The 20,824-nt window shown below is 43.6% G+C and overlaps 1 protein-coding gene across 1 annotated transcript in view; it reads left to right on the top strand.

Moving 5' to 3' along the window:
• Window positions 1-4,493, top strand: part of TBX15 (T-box transcription factor 15) — an 87,942-nt gene extending 83,449 nt beyond the window's left edge. The window contains exon 8 of the mRNA XM_066569630.1: window positions 3,709-4,493. Coding sequence (XP_066425727.1) covers window positions 3,709-4,493 — 785 coding nt within the window. The remainder of the gene's footprint in view (window positions 1-3,708) is intronic.
• Window positions 4,494-20,824: the final 16,331 nt, after the last annotated feature.

Below are 20,824 nucleotides of genomic sequence, written 5' to 3'. Positions count from 1 at the left end.
CAAAGGTGGCTAAGAAATGTCCTTCAGAGAAGAGTGGAGCTGGTCTGAAGAGAATGACCTGAGACAGGCCTTGCTTTGTATTATTTCCTGTTCCACTTAAAGGTGTAAATATTACTCTGCAAATGATCAGGAACTTCTTGCTTCTGCGTTATGCTCTGTTGCAGCAGAAGTGTGGCATGTCCTCTGCTTATGGTTCGCATTGGTAGCAAAGCATTCTTGAAAGAGACTTGTCAGGTTTGGTACTTGCTCACGTTGATGGATCTCTTACCTCCTCATCATTTTGAAGTTACAGAGAAAAAGAAAAATCTTTTTTACTCTGTTTCTTAACTGCTGTGTTGTTACTTCAGGGTTTTCCTGTTTGCCTGCAAATAGGGATTATTCAAAGCAGAATCACTCAATCCTTCTTTGGAGGTGACCTCCAAATGTGCAATGTAGAGGTGACCGAAATGTGCAATTCTCAGTTTTGGAACCATTAAGAAACCCTTGAAACTGCTAACAAGCAAAACTTACTCTGTGTAGCCAAAGCCTCAGTTATGGGTACAACTGGATTGTAGCTTCTCAGCAGATGAATAAAGTCCAATGACCCCCAATTTAAATGCAAATTATACAAGCAGATCTCTCTGTACCCTCCTCTCACATTTTAAGGATCCTTATTCCACCAAGCAGGATGAAGGATTCACTTCTATATTCTTTCTAGATTGTCTTCTGAGTATCTTTGACAGTCATGTAAGTCACAGGCTGTGATATGTCCTCTAGAGAAAGTGAGAGTGTGATATATCCATATCTGTGAACATGCTAAAAACTCAAGGCTTCAAATATTAATCCTAGAATTAATAGGAAAAAAATGAAGAAAACATAAAGCTTTAAAGTTTCAAAACAAGCTTGGCAAAGTTAAGAACTTGCTTGTTAGAAAATTCTTGTAAGCAAACAGATTTGGAAAAATCAGGAATAGGTAGGAATTCACAGTCTGAACCTGTGCTTTGTAACTCTGGTTGTTCAGTTTAGCAAGGGAACTCAGGGTTGGCTCTTTACAGTGGTAACTAATATGACATCTCTCCCTGGTAACTGGTGTGTGCACTTTTCTCCTACTGAGTTGATAAAGTTTAGCTCTGGGGCAAAGGAAGACTGAAATCAAGACATTGTATTTAATAATTTATCTATATATTTTATTTCAAACAGATCATTAAATACTCATACATGCATACATATGCATTTTCATTTATTCTCCAGACATTGTAAGCGAGGGAGTCACTTTCTGCAGTCTGTTAATGAAATAAATGGTGTAAAGAGTCAAAAGCAGGATTACTATGGGTTAAATACACCTCACTTTGTGCTGTATTTGCTTTGTGATTGTTTGATCTCCGTATTTTGGTCCTGGATAACTAGAAGATTATACATGGATTCAGCTGTCTGCCTGTTCTCCCTGATAGAGGTGCTCTTTACAGCAGGGCTAACAAAAAATATTGTCTGTAGTTGTGTTCAATCTCACCTTTTTCAGCAATTTCAACTAAAACAGGCTGGAGTGGAACTACTTGTGTAAAAGCCAACCTTCCCTTCTGCTGACCCTATTGCATATTGACAACCTGTGAAAGAGAGATAGGGACAAAGGCTGAAGGAGGTGCCATCTTTACTTACCACAGCCAAAATAGCCCAAGGTTGTCTGACAGAGACATTAAATGAACCAGGAAGGTGTTGCCTTTAAAATAAATGCTAAATTAGAAACTTAGACAACACAACAAACCTTTGAATTCTGGAGCTAAAATATGTGAGCAAGTTTGAGCATATCAGTACTGTTAAGAAGTGAAAGCAGAGTCCATAGTGGCATTTGAAAATTCAGTTTCTCTCATTTACTTTAATGGAGACTTGATGCAATGCTTCTCTTTTATGCTTTGGAATGAATGACAAAAGGAGTCAGTGGCTCAGCAATAACTGGTAAACATTCTTCCCCATGGCTAGTAATGGGAATGGCTACTCTGACTTGGCAACACAGAAATTCACCTTTTGTTAATGTTGCCTGGGTCAACAGCAATCACTTCAGGCTGTGCTTACCCAGTGCTGTTTTTCTTAATTTTTTATGAATCTGGGTTAAAAAAAAAAAAATTAAAATTAAAAAAAAATCACAAATATTATTACTGTCTCAAGGTTTTCTCTCCCCATTCTATTTCACCCTAGATGTGTCAGAAAGAGTCAGATATAATCTCACTTTCATTCTCACCATCATATACTGACACAGAACACATCTTTCTAGTGCATCTCTTAACACCTAGCATCACCTATTCTCTTTTTTCTCTTTTCATCAAGCAACACTGCATTAAACTCTTTTTTTTTTTTTTTTTTTTTTTCTAGCAGCAGACCTAGATTGGTCTCAAAATCCTGCTGGATTTTTTCCATGTAAGATGATACAAGAAAAAGATGTCCTTTATTTTTGATCCTCAGTGTGCAATCTCTGCCTTGGTGAAATTTCACCTGCCCATTCAAACACTGTCTTTTCAATTCCCTTTGCCTCTCATCTGTAATTTTCTACCTTGTTGGAAATGCTGCTTCCCAGTTCCTCTGGGTCTGTTTATTCCCTGGTCAAATTTTTTCACCAGTACTTCTTTGGTCCTTTTACAAGAGTCTTCCTTTTACAAGAGTCTTCACTTTACTAATGCAGAAAGGGAATCTCTTACAAAGAATAACCAAATGAAAATAAAAGTTTTCACATCAGAAAACTGAATTCTTTTAGGCACAGAACTAATTTTCCTTGTTGTTCAAGGAAGCTTCCTCCAATTCAGAATGTTGCCTATAAATAATCACTTCTTAAGCTCAAAATTGTGCCATCTCTTTTTCATAACATTTACTTTCAGTTTGCTACCATTCTTGGTAGTATTACACAGTATTATTTTCCCAGGTCAGAACATGTGAGCATCCCTGCTGTGAAGAATGGTCAATTCCATCATTCGTAGCATAAATATTGTATAAGGCGCTGATATTACTGACACGCATATATATCAGTATTTTGTTAACATCTGTGGTACAACATATGGAATCCCTTTTAAATTTTGTGCGCATGATTGAAAATCCTGACACGTCCCCTTTCTGCACTCTGTGGAGCAGGATATAGCTTGAAACTTTGTCCCTTCATTTTAGTGTTACTTCTGGCTTGAATCAGTGCTGCTGCACCGTGAGCCAGCTGACAAAAATGCTGAATAGTGCAAAGTCCAACACGCTTTCAGCCACTTCCCACCACGAGCCCCCAGGCAGATGATAAAACGTGTTTGCAGTGGGACCAAACAGTTCACTGACTGGGGATCTTCCTGCAGACCAGGAGAGAGCAGAAATTACCAAATTACCTTTTTTCCCCCCCCCCCTAAAGATAACTAGATAAATATGCCTGGAAATGGCAGATCTCTTGACTGACGGAGCCATCGTTCCTCGCAGCTTTTCCCAATGCCTTGGGTTACTCTGTGGCAGGCTTGCTTCCCTCTCTCATTTTAAAAGGGAATAAAATGTCTGTTGAAATCCAAGGTTGTAACAAAAAAGCAGAAGGAAAGACTGAGGGATGCTATTAATAAAGCGAGGGCCCTTGCCAAGAAATGCTGAGTTTTTCAGTGGCCATTTTACCACTCTTGCTTCTTTATTGAACTAAGCTGTTTTTCAATGAGGCTGTCTCATTTTGCAGATGTGGTTCTGGGTGCTGAACATCCTCCCATGTGTTTTGTTTTGCAGGAGGCAGCACAGGAACATCCCCAACCACCTCCAGCACGGGGACCCCATCACCATCCGCTTCTTCTCACCTTCTCTCTCCATCCTGCTCTCCTCCAGCCTTCCATCTGGCCCCCAACACTTTCAATGTTGGCTGCCGGGAGAGTCAGCTTTGCAACCTCAACCTGTCTGATTATCCTCCTTGCGCCAGAAGCAACATGGCAGCGCTGCAGAGCTACCCAGGGCTGAGCGACGGGGGCTACAACCGGCTGCAGAGCAGCAGCGCTTCTGCCTCGCAGCCCTCCGAAACCTTCATGCCTCAGAGGACTCCCTCCTTGATCTCAGGAATGCCGGCTCCTTCCTCCCTGCCCAGCAACAGCAAGATGGAGGCGTACAGTGGCCAGCTGGGATCTTTCCCCAGCTCCCAGTTTCAGTATGTCATGCAAGCAGGCAACCCTGCCTCCACCTCCTCCTCTTCACACATGTTTGGTGGCGGCCACATGCAGCAGAGCTCCTACAATGCCTTCTCCCTGCACAATCCCTACAACCTCTATGGATACAATTTCCCTGCTTCCCCCAGGCTGGCGGCAAGCCCAGAGAAACTCACCACCTCCCAAAGCACTTTACTCTGCTCTTCCCCCTCCAGTGGGGCCTTTGGAGAGAGGCAATACCTTTCCACAGGGATGGATCATGGGATGCACATGATCAGCCCTCCCTCCAGCAACCAGCAGACGGCGGCCGCCTGTGACAACAGGCAGTACGGAGCGGTCCAGGGCTCCTCCTCACAGATGTCTGTGCCCATGGTCTAACAAGCCTTGCCTCTCCTTGGCATCGAAGGCAGCTGGACCTTCATCCTTCCCAGGGGTGACCCCATCCCAGTACTCTTTTGCCTTCAAACTTATAGTGGAACTAGTATTGTAACGATAAACAAGAACATAAGCCATCTAGGTGTGTGCCCCAGAACCTGCTGGAGAGCCTCGACTGACAGCCATCGCAGCTTGTTGTAGCCCAGGGCCTCCAGACTGGCACGCAGCATCTGCTTTTTCTGGACATTGCAGAAAAGAGGGCATGACTTTAACGAGGAGCTGGAGAGAAGCAGCTGAATTTACTGTTTTTTGCATTAACTTTAGGCAGTGTGAGCTTTCAGCGTGGAGGGACCCATTCCCTGTGCTGTCTCCTCCAAGTGTTGAAGAAGGGCAGTCTCCCAGAGCTTCATCCTCTGAGGCTGCGCTGCCAAGGCTCTAAAGACCTCCTCCTTCCCAGACAGTTCCTCACTGCCAGAGTGGCTCAGGCCATTTCTGAAACCAGCGAGGCCTGTGGGTCTTCCTTCCACTGTAGCACAGGAATGGCGCTGTGGGGCTGGATCTTCTTCTGAAGAGGTTTCTCATTCTCACCATGGTTCTGCCCAACCGGCTGTTTCTTTATGGAGGTCGAGCTCACCAGCACCCAGCCTGCAGATGAAGGTGGGAGAGAGAGGAGAGAAAAGTTTTTGCTCACAAATGAGCCTCAGACAGAAGTGGGGATGGAACTTTGGAAAGGTGAATGAGGGGAGGGGGCTCAGCTCCTGTTGGCTTGACTGGAAGTAATGCAGCGAAACGGAATGGATGACAGCCTTTGTGGGGAATGTGTGTCTCCCATAGCACTCATCCCACTGGGAAGAAATTGTCCAGACTGAGCTCATGGGGAAGAGTGATGAGAAAAGAGAGTTCTACAGGAGTGCAGCTGACCTTGCATGCGAGAGTTGCCGTAGAAAACCATTAGCATTTCAGAAACAGTGTGGTTGAGTATTTGCCAACCTTCCACCTGCCACATGGTCTCTGTTTAACCAAATAGATCATTGCCTTTTAACATCTTCTTTTCTGTTTTTTTTCCCTTGTTCTTTTTTTTCCCTTTTTTTCTCTTCAAATCCTTTAAAAATAAGAAAACAATTGTAGCTTGGTGCAAGCTATGCATTTAAGTTGTGTGAAAATGCAAATACCAAGTAACAGAATACAGATATTATTGAGAGTTGTTGTGAGGTGTTGTAGATAAATGTATTTATATGCCTAGTGGGGTATTCAATATTATGAATATAAAAGAGGGCAATAAAAATGGTATGTAAAATATGTATGAAGAAAAAGCTGTATAAAGATTTGCCCTATGCACGGAACTCTGTTTCTAAGTGCCAAGCACAGAAAGCGCTAAATAAATCTTTGCAATTGTTCCTTCTGTGTTCTTCTCTGTCTGTGAGGCTTCCTCAGTGGTTTTCTAGAGACAGACATTTTAAAAATACTGCCACATATGTTCGCACAACAGAAGGGGTGAAGATATGGTGCCAAATTGTGAAGTCCAGGCAATATTGCAATAAAAATAAAAAATTCTGTCTTCTCAAGTATTTTAAAAATTTAGTCCTTGGAGTTTGTAAGTTGTCTTCTTCACAGCAAGTGTCTCAAAATGTTATTTTGATTATTGAAGGAGCTCTTCAGAACAATTTTTCACAGTCAGTACAGTCAATGATACTTAAAAATAGCAATATAGTTTATTTATAATATAAAAATAATTTTAAATTGCAATTTGGGGGAATATGTCAGTTTTTTATTTGCACTGTAATTCTAATATGAGATTGAGACATTAATACTGAAAGCTGTGGGAGGCTGAAGCCCCTTTAAACCTGGCTGTAAGTTATGGCTGCAGAGTTTACAGCTTTCCTTCTGTCAATAAACTTCTTTTCCTCTGAACTGAAAAAGTACCAGAAAGGTAGAAAGACCTTTAAAGATCAATTCTGCAAGCATTTCTTTATTTTTGTTTTTACAAGGGAAGATAAATATACCAATGCCATTCCCAGTTCTGTGCTAGTCTGTCTGACTGTATTCTGCCTCTTACTGTGTCTGGCCTTGGATGCTGCTGAAAAGGGTAGGGGGGATTATGGATGGGGACAATCTGTCCTTCACCTTGTTGTCTTTTGTTTACCCTAATAATGAATTATTGGTTTAATCTTGACCAGGGAGTTTTAGAGCCTTTCTAAAATCCTTTCAGAATCTTTCAGAAATGCCCTTCAAACTGTGCTTTGATTTTTGTTTTTGGGCTTAATTCCATTTTTATGCAACAATTTCTACAGGTTAATAGTATGTTGTGTGAACCAGCATTTCTTTCTTCTGGCTCTTTGCATTAGATTGCTCTTTCTTATTTAATCAGTTTAATTCTTTGTGAGTCAGTCTGTATTTCAGCTAGAAGAAGAGACTCAACAAAATCAAAATCATTGTCTGTATCAAAATACATGTGTCTAATCTGGATTAAACAAAACAAAAAAAAAGAATAAAAAATGATCACTGGAAACAATAGCTCAAAAAAGCAAAACACATATGCAGGGCACAACTCCAATATTAGTGTGAAGAACTGGCATCTAAGTTTCCACACATTTTTGTAGGAATCCATGGGTAAGAGCTTTGGAATGGTCACCCAGACTCTTTAGCAGTGTGATCCTTCATGTTATTGAGTACTTTTTCCCCTGATCCTACCATATTCTTCAGAAAATCTTACTGCATTAGTACAAATTGAAATTCCTTTTAGTATGAAGCATATTGACCCCAGGGTGAGCATTCATGGACCCTACTTATAGACATATTTATTTAACTCTTATGGGGCACATAAATAAAATGAGAGAGCTTAGATAGCTAGATAGTAGTTATTCCTTAGTGTTTTGTTGCTGCAGGGTCAGAATAGTCAGCATCAAAACTGAAAAAAATAGGAAAAAAATATGAGAGGCTTCCCTGTTCCAAGATGTAAAGTTGTAAGTACACAAATAATTGTTGGTGTGAAAGTTGCACTGACAGTTTATGAGGATTAAAAACAAGGTAACAGTGAAATGGGCAAAAAATATTTCACTTTTTCCTTGGCAGTCACTGGGCAAAGTGAAACCAGAACAGTGTTTGGGAGACAGTATCAGCAATAATGGGACAAATTTGTTGAAATTATTTACTTAGTGCTTGTTTAGGCGCACAAGGGTAACACTCCCCTGAGCAGATAACCTGCTTAAGGCCTTGACACCACCCCAGAAAAACGACATGAGCATTATATTTGAGGTGGACCCAGGTGTGACAGGAGTCTCCTGTACAGCAGTGGCTCTTCTCCCACTGCCACCCACGTATGGCCACAGGGCCCTGAGCCATTTGCCACTTCTTACTGGGGCTTCCCAGAGAGAGGTGATAGCAGGGGAGAATGGGAGAGATGCACTGGGATCAGTGTGAGATCAACCATGTCCAGCTGGCCTGGTGGGCAGCCCGGGTTGCAGAACACCCAGCAGCCACCCCCGGCAGGCTCCCTTTCCTTGGGTGACTGCCCTGACCACAGGGCTTGGGAGCCCTCCTGGCATGGTCCCCTCTGATCCAGGAGCCCTTTGATGGCTCATTTGCACAGCATGTGTGTGTGGGTGGCAGAGGCAGCAGTGCTGTGGTTCCTGTCTCCTTCCTTCCTTCCCTACTTTACCACGAACATTTGAATGCTTTGGGCAGTTAAGCAGCTTTGGGATGGAAGTTCTCACATATTTCTTTAGAACAGACAGTGCAGGAGGGCAGGGACCTTATTAATTTTCCCAGTGCAGGGAAGGCCACCATGTAACATCTCATTCAGAGAAGCCACACAAGGAACAGGTGTCCTGCATGCAAGCCCCCAGCCACAAGTTTCCTCTGGCATATGGATGTCATTTAACACCAGAGGATCCACCCAGAGCTGCAGAAGCCAGAGGGTCTCAACTCTACCTCTCCTGGGCTGGCCCATTTGGCCTTAGCCCATGCAGGCTTCTGGTTTCCAGTCCAGGAAAAAAGAAAGCTCTGTATCTCCCCGTTTGCTGCTGCAAATCTAAAAGGTCAAATATCATGTACCTCTCTGAAGAAGTATCACTTTGTAAAAGCTGAATCCAAATCACAGAAGGAGTAATGGAAATCTCAATGATGGGAGATTCCTCATCTTACAACACAGGCTGTTCCAAGTGCAAACCTGACAACTTGTTACAGAAATAAAAAGAATGGCACAAAACCAATCAGGGTGGGTTTGCAGGCTCTACCGAATTTATTTAGCTTCATTCCTTAGCACACTGACAGGCACAGGACATAAATATTACCACAGTCAGTGCAGCTCAGCAATGCCAGGACACTGGAAACCAGGGCAACATACTGTTCCCAGAGGAAATGTAAGCACTATGTGCTAAAGCAAAATGTTCAGGGCACAAACATAAGTGTAAATTAAGTTGTACAGGCTCTGACACTCTCTGAAGAATGTGAGAGGCTGGAAGGATTGCTGGTTTGAAACATTCTGTGTGTGTGTGTGAGGGGTAAGGGCAGGTCTGGTCTTGCCCTGGAGAGGGGATGCCCTGCCCTGCCCACCCTATTCCTAGAGTCTGTATCCCAGCCTGGCAGTGGCTGCCAATCCCTGGCACATCAGAGGCAACGCATTCATCTCTGGAGCCCCTAATCCAGCTCCAAAAATGACCAGAAGTCCCACACGGAGGAAAGGCCCAGGAAAGCCAAAGGGTATTTAACCCAGGACATGCAGCAAGGACATGTCTTGACCCTACATCCTCTTGTAATTTCTATCAGCTGAACACTGCAGGAACCAGGAGTGGTGGCTATATTTGTCCTTTTCTATATATTTTCTGTCTTTCTTTCTTTCTTCTTCTAATTCCCTCTTACGGGAATTTTGAGTAACTTAAAATCTAATGGGCTTAGAGTTTGCTGAGTTGAATGGGCCAAGTTAATGCTTTGGGAAGTTTTTATATTTTTGGAGCTTTACAATGCACTACAGCAAAAATTGCAGAAGACAATCTGCCCAAGTGGTTCATTTATTGCATACTGATTGAAGCTTTACTGAGGAGGGTGAGGGCTGACAGGTAGCATCTGCCATTAAAAAGTCTTCAGATTATTTTTCCTCCCAACTGGAATAGCTGCATTGACCTAGAGCACCCATCCCATGTGAGATCAGCCCTAGCAGATCAGTTTTGCTGGATGCTGCTTGTTGGGCATCATTCTAGATGAAACAACAACATGAAAATGCAGCCAAGGGCTGGGCAGAGGAATGCCTGAGCATGCCCATTGCATGCCACAGATGTAGTAGAAATGCAGCTATAAAAGCAATGACAGGACTTCATGAGGAGGGTGCTGGTGTGGCCAAGGGACAGTTTGCTATAAATAAGCCAGTTCCTGTCCAGGGAACATCTGACTCCTTCAGTATTTTTTCTTCTACAGAGAGGCAAACTGCAGGAGCAAACTTTTTGGCCAAGTCTGTAGCCCAGCACTTTGAATCCACAGATGGGATCATTTTTGAGAGCTTCTCTGTGGGTTAGCTGGGAGGGGCTTCTGTAGCCTCATGCTGACCCACAAAACTTCTGCTGGAAAAGTGGCTCACTCAGTTTTCTCACTGCTTCTTATAGTTTGTGTGTAATTGTATCTAGGAAACTGCATAGAATATAACTAAAATCCATATAACTCCTTCCAAGGGTTACTTCTCCGTATCAGTCACTGTTGCTTATCACCCCAGAGGTGTGACATGGCCACAAATTACAGGAGCAGTGTACAGCTCTTCAGATATCAGCTTCTTTCTGCTATAAAGCCCTCCAACAGTTCTAGCCTGTCTGAACAGAGGAAGAGGCTGGAAAAGAGCAGTTCCCATGGACACTGCACAGTGTTGTGTTCCGACAGCAGTTGGTGAGTGTGGCCTCTGTGCTGGACAGTGGTAATCACCAGCTGATTTTGGGAGGAGTGATAAACCTCCACGGTGGGGACAGTTGTGCAATAGCCCATCTCTGGAGCACTGGGCTCGCTTCTTTTCTGACTCACTGTGGAACTCATTGCGTGCTGTGGGGGAGAAGGATTAGGAGCATGTAATTTTACACTGGTTGGTGTTCCTACAGATGCTGTTCTTATTCCAGTAATGTTCTGAATTTGTTGACCATTTTGGAAGCTCTGACATTGGATAGAGTGACTTCTGTGGACTAACCTCAGATGCTTTCAGGAGCAGTGCTAGGCTCTGTTTAGCTGAGTCTGCCCTTAAACTTCCAGCATCCCAGCTCAGGGCACTGCCAGCAGAGACCATTGCCCTTCTTAGGATGGTGGAGAGGGTGGTGCTGCTTCAGCCAAGAAGCTGGTTCAGCTGCTAATGAACCTGGAGCTTTACTCACATAGTTATTGTCAGTGGAGGAGGCTGTGGCTGGGACTTCTCCCTCCAGACTACACTGATGGCAGCCCTGGGGACATTCTGCAGCACCCACAGTCTTCCCAGTGTTTCCACTGTAAGAATCAGGGGTGCTCAGTGACTTGCAGGGAGGTTGACATGGTCTAGGGCTCTTTTCCTACTTGAGCTGGTTTATAACATTTCCCTTAATGTGCAGTCAGGTAATTGCAGGTGAATACAGTTGCATTAGGTTGGTGTAACCAACCCAGGAACAGGCACAAAGGAAAACTGCAGTCGCTGAGCTATATTAAAGAGGTGATGTGGTTTAGTGATTGAAGACATGATGTAATCACCTGCATCTGTCTCTCTCAGTAAAGCTGGAACAAGTTGCAGTACAATTAACCCTGCATAAAATAGATTTATCCTACCAGCCATCCAAGCCAGGGCCAGCACTGCACTCTCTGGTTTATATTATGTTGCCATGCAAAAATCTGTATACAGAAATATGAAGATTAGTTAGAAGGCAGCATGAATGCAGAGGGGTGTGGAAAAGCACTAGAGGAACAAGAGAGCAAGGGTGCAAAGAGTGGCCTGTACTGATAGCCAGGTACATGATCAATGGCAGTGAAACTGGTAAGCTCTGAGGAATGTGTTGCTTTCACCCAAATCACAGCACAGGTGGCTCACCCTGCAAGCAGCAATGGGAGAGTGGCAGTGAGACTGCAGTGCACTGCTGTGGCATTTCTCTTACTGTAACCCCAACAAGAAGTCTAGATTTGCTAGCAAGACACCCAGACTAGGGAAGGAGAAGTGCAGCGATGTCACCCAAGATTTACAGTGGATAATTAACCAAAATTCAAAGGTTAAAGTTCAATACCTGTGACTCCTGAAATATATACAAGATCTGTCCAAATGCCAATACATTATTATCAGTGAAAAGAAAGCCAGAAGATGAAGAAGTTTTAATGGCAATCACTCCAGAATACTTGGAGACATAAATTTTGGAGCTTGTGGGTTCCATGTGTGAGTTGGCAGTGTCATATTTTTTTTTTTAAAAACGAAATGAAAATCTCTTCCACTTTCATACAGTATTGTATTTTTTTACATGAGTTCCTACAGCTGTAGTATTATCCATAAAATACTCCACCTCCTAACTCTGTAAACATTACAAAGTCAAGTTTTATAGGAGAGCAAAGGAAACCAACACAAAAATTTGGTGAACTGGGGAAAGAAAAAACCCCCAAAGATTATTAAAAGAAGATTGGTCTTACATGAAGAAACCTGTACAAAAAAAAGAGATATATAAAGTGCATGCATCCAAAACAAGAGATAATTGGCTATGGTCACATAGAAAAAGGAACAGCATAGTCTGAAAAGATATTCTGTGAATACCTCAGTTACTTTTAGATAATGAATAATAAGCTGCTTTCCTTCTTGGATGGATCCAAGGAGCTTGAGATGCTCTAGTTTCTGACCACACAGACAGAAGTCATATCAACAGAAAAATGAACCTTTGAAAGGAAACACATTCACTTCTTCAATGTGAAATGTGCTGTATTATATTTGTTTTTTACACTGTATACACAATTTCAGGCACTGTTCATCACAACAAATCACTAGACACAATTGAAAGCACACCAAACTGGTTACATTTCCTATACACCAACATAAATGGTTTTAGGCAAAGCCTAATTTTTCTTTCTTTATTTAGGGTGACAAAACCACCATGAAATGTTAGGAGTCATCTACTGAGATGTTGTCTGCCCCTGTGACTTAGAAAGATTTTTCCATCACTGCCATGATCTGGGAAGGAAACAATCTGTTACAAAGAACTTGTGGAGATAAAAATCTGTTTTGCAGTCATTCTTGATTTATCATGCTTCCTTTCTGTCAAAAAAAATGAAGACCCTGACTCCTGTTGCAGGTCTACTCATGCAAAAATCCAAACTGGGGAACTAAGTAATTCTGTAACCTGTGTTTTCTACCCCAAAGGACATGGTGGGGAGGTCCTGTAATGCCATAAGACAAATGCAAGGCTGGAAATATCTGCCTAACATGACCATAGATCAAGCTGTCAAGTCAGGCTTATAAATAGCACAAAGTGAAAGAGGCAGAGTGGTGGAGCAAGGCTTAGCTGTCATATGGCCTTAGTTCTCTGGCCTCTCCTTTCTAATATCAGGGACATATTCACCCTGTGAGTGTCTGAGTGTGCCATGATACCTGATGGGAAGTGATCCTCTGATGTCCATCTCTTTCAGGTCTGAGCTGGTAGACTATTCCACATTCATTGTATTGGCACCAATGAGCTATTGATAAGAAATGCAGTCACAGCCTCATCCAAATCCATGTGACCCACGTTCAGGGCAGCCCCTGACACTCCATTTCAGCAGTGATTTACTTTTCATCCTATACAAGTTGTGAAGAGAAGATAGAACAATAAAAGGGAAATGCAAAGAGAATAATAAATTAAGTGGCTTTTCAAGCTGAATTTAGCTGTGGAACAGAGTTCCAGCTGTAAACCTTGGGGAAGTCTATGGAGTCAGTCAGTGCTGAGTGGGCTGTGGACCTGGGTGGACTGGATGCCCAGTGCTAATGCCCAACACTTCTACAGCAGAAGGAGTGACAGCATCCATGGGTTGCCCTCACAAGGCAAGCAGGCATGCTCAATTACAATTGAGCTTGAATCCAAGCCTAAAAAATCCTCTCTGTTCGTCCATCCATAATATCTATGTTTTTTTCTCCCTTCATCTGTTGCCACAATTGTGCCACCGGGGGGTTCCTTAAACTCAGTTCTGCTCTGCTTTTACCCATGTTTCCCAGAATGCTGGCAGCTGCAATATAATGAGATTATTTATGATTTTTAAATATCATCTTCTGATGTATCTCCCAGACCAGCAAAGCAACAACCCAGCAAATCCCACTGAACCAGAGCTGCCTGTAGCAATCCCAATGTATCCAGTCATCCATTTCCATTTCCTGGTTTCACTGGTTTCTCACTGCACTTTTTCAGATTTCCTTTTGGACCTTTTATAAAAATTATTTTCACAGCAATAATGGAAAGAAAAGCGTTACTGGCTGCCAGTGTTCAATCCCATAGAGTCATTGCCGACAGAGCCTTTTTTCCCAGGAATATTTTGATAGTGTACAGAGTAAAATGGAATATCTGTCCTTGACATTATCCTGAGACATGGACAAGGTGTCCTTGACCCAGCCACTGCTGAGAGAGTGTCTGCAGTAACATGAATGGTTGTGCTCCCAAAGATGTCAGGTCTCAGCAGCTGGAATGTCTTCTAGTCCTGCATTTCCTTCACTCACTTGGGGCTTTGCCTTTTCACACATAGACATACTTTGGAGTGAACACATTTCTAACACAGCAAGTAGAAACTCATCTCCTTCAGTGCAAGAATAAGTTGTTTGCTTTTCAGCAAATTTGTTGGGCATTTATGCCTAAATACAGACTTGCATATAACAACAAAAGAAAATCTTAAAATTTGTATTAAATTCCATTTTATGTTAATAAGTTTTTAAACACCTTTTTTTTTTTTGCTCTGTATAGTCAGGGGGAAAACCTGCAACCTCCTTTTTGTGACAGCACTTCAAAATTTATCTTCAGCTTTCCATGGCCAAAGCAGTTAGAGAATAACTGTGAAATCCCTGTAGCTCCCTTGCTGGTCAAAGCATTGTATCCCCATTTTGCAGCAAGTAAACCAAAAAAAGGACTTGTCCTTGGCCATGTGTGCCAATCTCTGCTGCATTATTGCAAAACTGTTATCACTGGCAGAAGTATTGACAAAGTCCCCATCTTTGCCAACTTGGCACTGAATAAATGTAATGTAGCTCAATTTATACTTTAATATTAAAGGCAGATGGAGGGAAGAGCATGCTGTGTGATGGCTGACACCACCAAGCACAGGTGTCAAGTCTGAGCTGTATTTTTCCCATCACTGTTGCAACACAACCCAGACACGCAGGCTTGGTGGGACCGAGCTTAGTATTTTATCACCGACCCATGGCAAGGTGGTTGTGGAAGAATTTCCAGCTGAGGCTACAATGCACAGGCGGGAAAACTTCATCATTGTGTGCTGCTCCAGAGCAGTCCTGCTGCTGGCCAGCAGAAATCTCCTGGATGCAACTCCTGGCTCCTTATGAGACTGTGGAGCTGAGAAGTGCACCCTGGAAACACAACGCTTGTGCCGATGGTGCTCTGCAGTTTGGTTTGAATCTCCCTCTGTGTGTGGGTAAACGCAGCCCTGTGCCAGCAGCCACGTGTAGGTGCACAGGGAAAACGAGGCAGTTGCTCAAACAATATGGAATGGAGGGCTGAGGAAAGGCATGTTGAAAATGTAAAGGACATTTATGTTAAAGAAAGGTGTGAGAACTGCAGGAAGAGCCAAATTACAAAAAAAAAAAAGTGAGTACTTCAAGCAGCCAAATTAAACAAGACACAATGGGGGCCAACTTTGCCTCCCAGGCAAGCCCACACCCCAGAGTTCAGGGGGTGCTGGGGGGAGAACCATGTGTCCCTCTAGGTCTTATTTAACTTGGCCATGTGTAAGGAATTTTAACTCTTTTGTGACTTGCTAATTTCTACAGCACTTGATTATTACTCTTTTTTTCTTCGTTATTTCTGGGTACTTTTTATTGGATAAGTTTTAGATCCTTCAGAAAACAAATAATTTCTTTTGGTTTAAAAAAATAATCATTGGAGGCAAAGCATAAAGTCATTGCAGTCATAGTATCTTGGAAGAAAATAGATAGAGTATTTTGGAAAGAATTTGAAATGAAAACACAAAGCCTGATGGGATTTAAATGTAGAAAACCAAAAATTGAGTCTTGCCTCCTCTTTTCCCTTCCCCTATCCATGAGGTCACTATTTCTCATCTAACAGACTGTGGCATCTTGCCGGGATCCTGAGGCAGCCACCAGAAAAAATATTCTTGCTCCTGTAAGTACATTGCAGGATCAAACTAGCCAAGTGAAAATAATCAGAATGCCTTAATTGAAGCTACAAAGAGAGAAACCTCATAGAACTAACAAGGAAAAGACATCCAGAAAAGGCAGGAAAAAAACTCTTTTGTCCCTCAAAAATTTGTTGCCTAAGAGCTTGAGATTAGGTGAAAATGTGTGAAATAGTGGATGTGCACTGAAATTCAGCATTGCAAGCAGCTCGATTGCAAAGGAATTGGAAGTGTCATGTGTGCAGGGGGCATACAAAGAATGAGTGTGCATGTCCCTGAGACGTGGCAGACCTCAGTCCAACAAGTTTAATCCTGCTTGGAAGCACTTCCCTGTGGCAGGCTGGCTCACTGAAGAGCAGGGGTTGACGCTGCTGTCATGTCAGCTCTGCTGCTTCTGGGGCAAGAGACTTTTCTCATGGCATCACTCATTCTGTCTGTGCTCAGACCTGAGGAGGTGCTCCTTCACTCAGCCCTGGCATGGGATGAGCAGGAGCTGAGCTTTGCATCCCTGTAACTCTCAGCCCACATGAAGAAGAAGTGATCACTCTCTGACACTCTACTGGCCTCATTCATGTACAAGTATTTACCTTTTTTAATAAACTGTGATGCCTTTGGGGGTAAACCAAGAGCACGAGGGGAGCAGGGATTGTGAATGTTCCTCTCCCCTTGCAGATTTCTCTACAGCAAGACCCTGCAAACTCAAAGGACCTTCTGGCAGTTTTGATGGCTCCTACTTGCTCTGCCACAGCTCAGAACTGTAGAATATCTCAACTGGGAAGGGACCCATAAAGATCATAATTTCTAGCATCCAGCTCCTCTCAGGAATACATGAAACTAAACAATATTACTGAGAGCATCATCCAGATGCTCTTTCTAGAGGCTTGGCACTGTGATCGCTTCCCTGGGGAGCCTCTTCTAGTGACTGACCATCTTCTCAGTGAAGAACATTTTCCTGACATCCAACCTGAATTTCACCCGATGCAGCTTTATTCCTTTCCAATAAGAGTAGTGAACAAATATGTCAACAGTCATGGCTCACATTAAAACTTCTCCATGAAAGCAGCAAACTGCTGGTTCCTGGTGTTTATTTCAGATTCCAAAAGCTGTCCAACTACACCTATCATAGAATCATAGAGTGGTTTGAGTTGGAAGGGACCTTTAAAAGTCATCTAGTGTTACCCTCTGTAATAAACAGGGACATCTTCAACTAGACCAGGGTGCTCAGAAACCTGTCAGACCTGACCCTGAATATTTCCAGGTATAGGGCATCCACCACCTCTCTGGGCAACTTCTTCTAGTGTTTCACCACCTTCACTATAAAAAACCCAAACAACAGGTCTGCCATATATCTAGTCCATATCTTCCCTCTTTTAGTTTAAAAACATTATCCCTTTTCATATTGCAACAGACTCTACTAAAATGTCTGTCCCTACCTTTCCTGTGGGCCCCCCTTTAGGTGCTGGAAGGCTGCTATATGGTCTCCACAGAGCCTTCTCTTCTCTAGGATCAACAGCTCCACCTCTCTCAATCTTTCCTCCCAGGAGAGTTGTTCCATGCCTCTAAAAACACAACTCAGCTTCTGGGACAACAGTGGCAAAGTGAATGTTTTAACTCTTACTAATGTCAGGCACAGTTATTTTCAGTGTTATTTTCAGTATTTTCTGAGTTATTTTGTTGTTACTTAAGTCCAATGTGGAGCTGAGTTGAAGATTCAGTTCAAAAATGTGTCCTCATGACAATTCTCCAACGAAAGAAAGTAGGATAACTTACTACAAAGAAAATATTTTGCCCATTAGAGAGACAGATTTGTTGAATTTTGGATCTGAATTGTCCCCAAGGAAAACTGACAGCATGAAGGGCATGAAGTCAGTTTGGCTAGATGGGATAGTCCTCTGGAAGAGGGGAAATGTGCTCATCAAGAACATTCCTAGTATTCTACCCATACTATTAGGGATGTCCAATGCCAAGGGCAGCAGCCAACCTCAAAGCACATGAGGTGCCCAAGGGCACGAGGCAGCAGGGAGGAGCACAGCCCCTGCCTGGACACCTGCAGAGCTCTGTCTGATCACCATGCTCACTTTGCTGCCCAGGACAGGACAAGCTCCAGCTGTGCCTGACAAGACTTCCAGCCTAGCCCAGAGTTAATCACATCATTCAGAATAATCTTGGGGGAAACTCCTACGAATTTTTCCTGTCCAGTCTGAAAGCCTCCACCAACCATGTTCTTCTCAGCTCCTTGGGAGCAGACAGTGTTCACTCCTGTGCAATGCCATGCAGCACCTTGGCTTGAAGCTGTCCCAGTACACCCCCTGGACTTTCACTCACGTCTGCAGTTCTCCAGTGTCCCTGAAAGCCAAATTATTTGGATTTCATGATTTTCTCATCCTCTGTTGCTCCTTGTGTCCTGGATCAGATGGAGCTCCTCAGGCTTGCAGTGATAGTTATTCTCCTTACACCACTTGCGGGAATGCAGGGATGAGCACTGAGTGCCTGGCTCTGACACTGACAGATCTCATACTGCTCCCAGGGAGTTGCTCAAATGCTACAAAGATGAACCATATGGGCAGCCCCAGCACTTGAGGCCATTAATAGGAATTTTTAAGCAACTGTGATTGATGAGGCAGCTCTTACAAGTCTGAGATCAATGAAAATGCAACTTGATCTTTTGAACCCAGCTCCTTAATTTTTTGTTCCTTTTTCTGCAGAGAATCCCATAAAACCATTTCTGTGCAGACAAAAGCTGTCTGGGACACTTCATGTGGATTTGTCATGCATTTTCCTTTTTCTTTCCCCTCCACCCTCTTTGCAGCTTCATATGCAGTTTGTTTTTGAGTTTTTCTCCAAGATTTGTACAGCTCAAGATTAGCTTTTTCTATAATTGTAAATGGACATTGTCGTGAGGGTGGTTTGTGAGACTCATTATTTTTTCTTTTCAGTTTAGATAATTTACTCATTATTATCTGAACACCAGGAAGAAAATACTGGTAAGGATAAAGAAAAGCAAAAGTCATTTAGGAGAGAGGAAGGCTGAGCAGCCTTCAGGAGAAAGCAGGGAGCCCAAGCAAAGAACAAGAGAGAGGACCATGTCTAATGAGTCTCGAATTATCCTGTATTGATGTTTTTCCCTCAGGATCTGCTGGCACAAATTAACAATAACTAAAACAGCTCCATCTTCCAACATTTGCTATCAGACTCTTGACCAACAGAGAGTTGTGCCCTGTAACTTTGGATTGAGACAGTGCCAAGATGTCAATAATCTTCCACCAGCTGAATGCTCAAGGAAATGAAAGTCTCTAAGAGGCAGAAGGTCACTCAGAACTAGAGGAGAATAAGCCTTGAAAGGCAGAGGGAAGGGGCAGCTTCTTAAAAATCCAGACAGGGAATTAGGGGGAGACTGAGGAGTAGAGGCAGGGAGAGAGGGCCACATGCGGAGCTCTGTTTAGCTAAGGTCACAGCTTGAAGGCACACAGGAGGGTCCAGAGTGCAGGAAGGAGTGCAGTGACATGGGTGAGTTTGATGGAGCTTAGAGAAGCATGATGCAAGAAAAGAGTGGCTCAGAACAAGGACATGAATGGCAAAGAGCTGCAGAGGAGATGAGGGGTGGACATCATTGAGGAAGATTGTGAGAAGGGTTGAGGGAAGAGCGTTGGAGGGGTTGGGGCTGCTTCCCTGCTCTTGGTCACCACTGTCAAGGAGCAAGGAACTCAGAGCCCACAAGCAGAAAAGAGTCACTAAGGGCATTGATGGGATTGGGAGCATCCAGTTCTTCATCAGCTTTCAAAAGCATGAGAAAAATTGAAGATTCCCAGAACCCAGCAACACAGCTTGACTTTGGTGACAGCTGGTCACCAAAATAACCTGTGAACTTACACTATGTGACAAAAATTCCAATACACTCTGTCTCTCTTTTGCTAGGGAAAGAGTCAAACCTTTCCTCTGAACAACATCTGGGATTCTTCCTTACATTATCAGGTTTCCAAAACTAATCCCTGTAGGATATGATCCTTGGCAGGCAGAGGGATGGGTGGTTACAGCTGGAGGTGAGGAATGGAATGATGGGTCCAGCCCACTCCTCTGGAGCTGGCACCTACTTCCTGGGAGAAGGACAAACAACTGCTAAGCAATGGGAAGTGCTCACGCCCTCCCCAGATCTCAAACAGCCCAAAGTGTTCAAGCACTTTGATACAGTCTAGCAGTGGGCACAGATCCATCTGCAGCTGTATGCCACCCAGAGGTTTATACCTTCAAGCGAGTCCTTTGACAATGTCACAACGTGGGTGACTCCCAGGGCCTCTCCATGGTATTCCAGAGCGCCCTAAGGTCTGGCTACCACTCCATGTTTGAGAATGTGGTATCCCCAGAGATGCACTCACACTAGATGAGTTCCTCCATTAAAACCTTAAAATTGGAAAATTCAGTGCTTCCTCAACAGAAACATTACACTCATTTATCTGATGGTAGTGACTCAGACGTGCTTCAAGCTCAGGAGTGTGCCAGTAGCAATGCTACAAACCTGAGTGGTTTGGGCTTCACAGTCTTTTCTTTGTAACTAATCCCCATGATTAACATTTTCCTTAGAAGCAGTCAGTGGAGCAGTGAGGAACACCAGCCTGGCAGCATTAGAAACTGGAGCTGGGTCCCCAGAGAGCAGATGTAGGCTGACACAGACAGGGCCAGCTTCTCACACCCACATAGCTTGGTGTCACATCCAGCTCAGAGTGACAGCTTTGAGAAGTGAACGGCCAGCTCAGTTGCCGCTTCTTTCTCAGATGCTGCCTGTGATTACTGGGGCTGCCAAAAGCCACAAGAAGGCAGCCAGATGCCCTCCCTGCATGCTGGCAGGGTTGTCTCTTAGGAGCACCTAGAGGAGCCCCTACTTCTTTAGGTCAGCTGCAGCACAGGGCTGAGCTTTACCAGGAGACCCAAAACAACCACCCACTGACCTGTCTCACCTCCCCTTGCAGACAGTTCCTCAGCTGGGCACTGCTTGAACCCAGATGAGTGTTTCCTTCATTAGAACACCAACAGGGTCTTACACA

The sequence above is a fragment of the Molothrus aeneus genome, chromosome 2 (assembly GCF_037042795.1).
Source record: "Molothrus aeneus isolate 106 chromosome 2, BPBGC_Maene_1.0, whole genome shotgun sequence".
Taxonomy (NCBI): domain Eukaryota; kingdom Metazoa; phylum Chordata; class Aves; order Passeriformes; family Icteridae; genus Molothrus; species Molothrus aeneus.
This window is presented reverse-complemented; position numbering and strand designations above follow the sequence as displayed.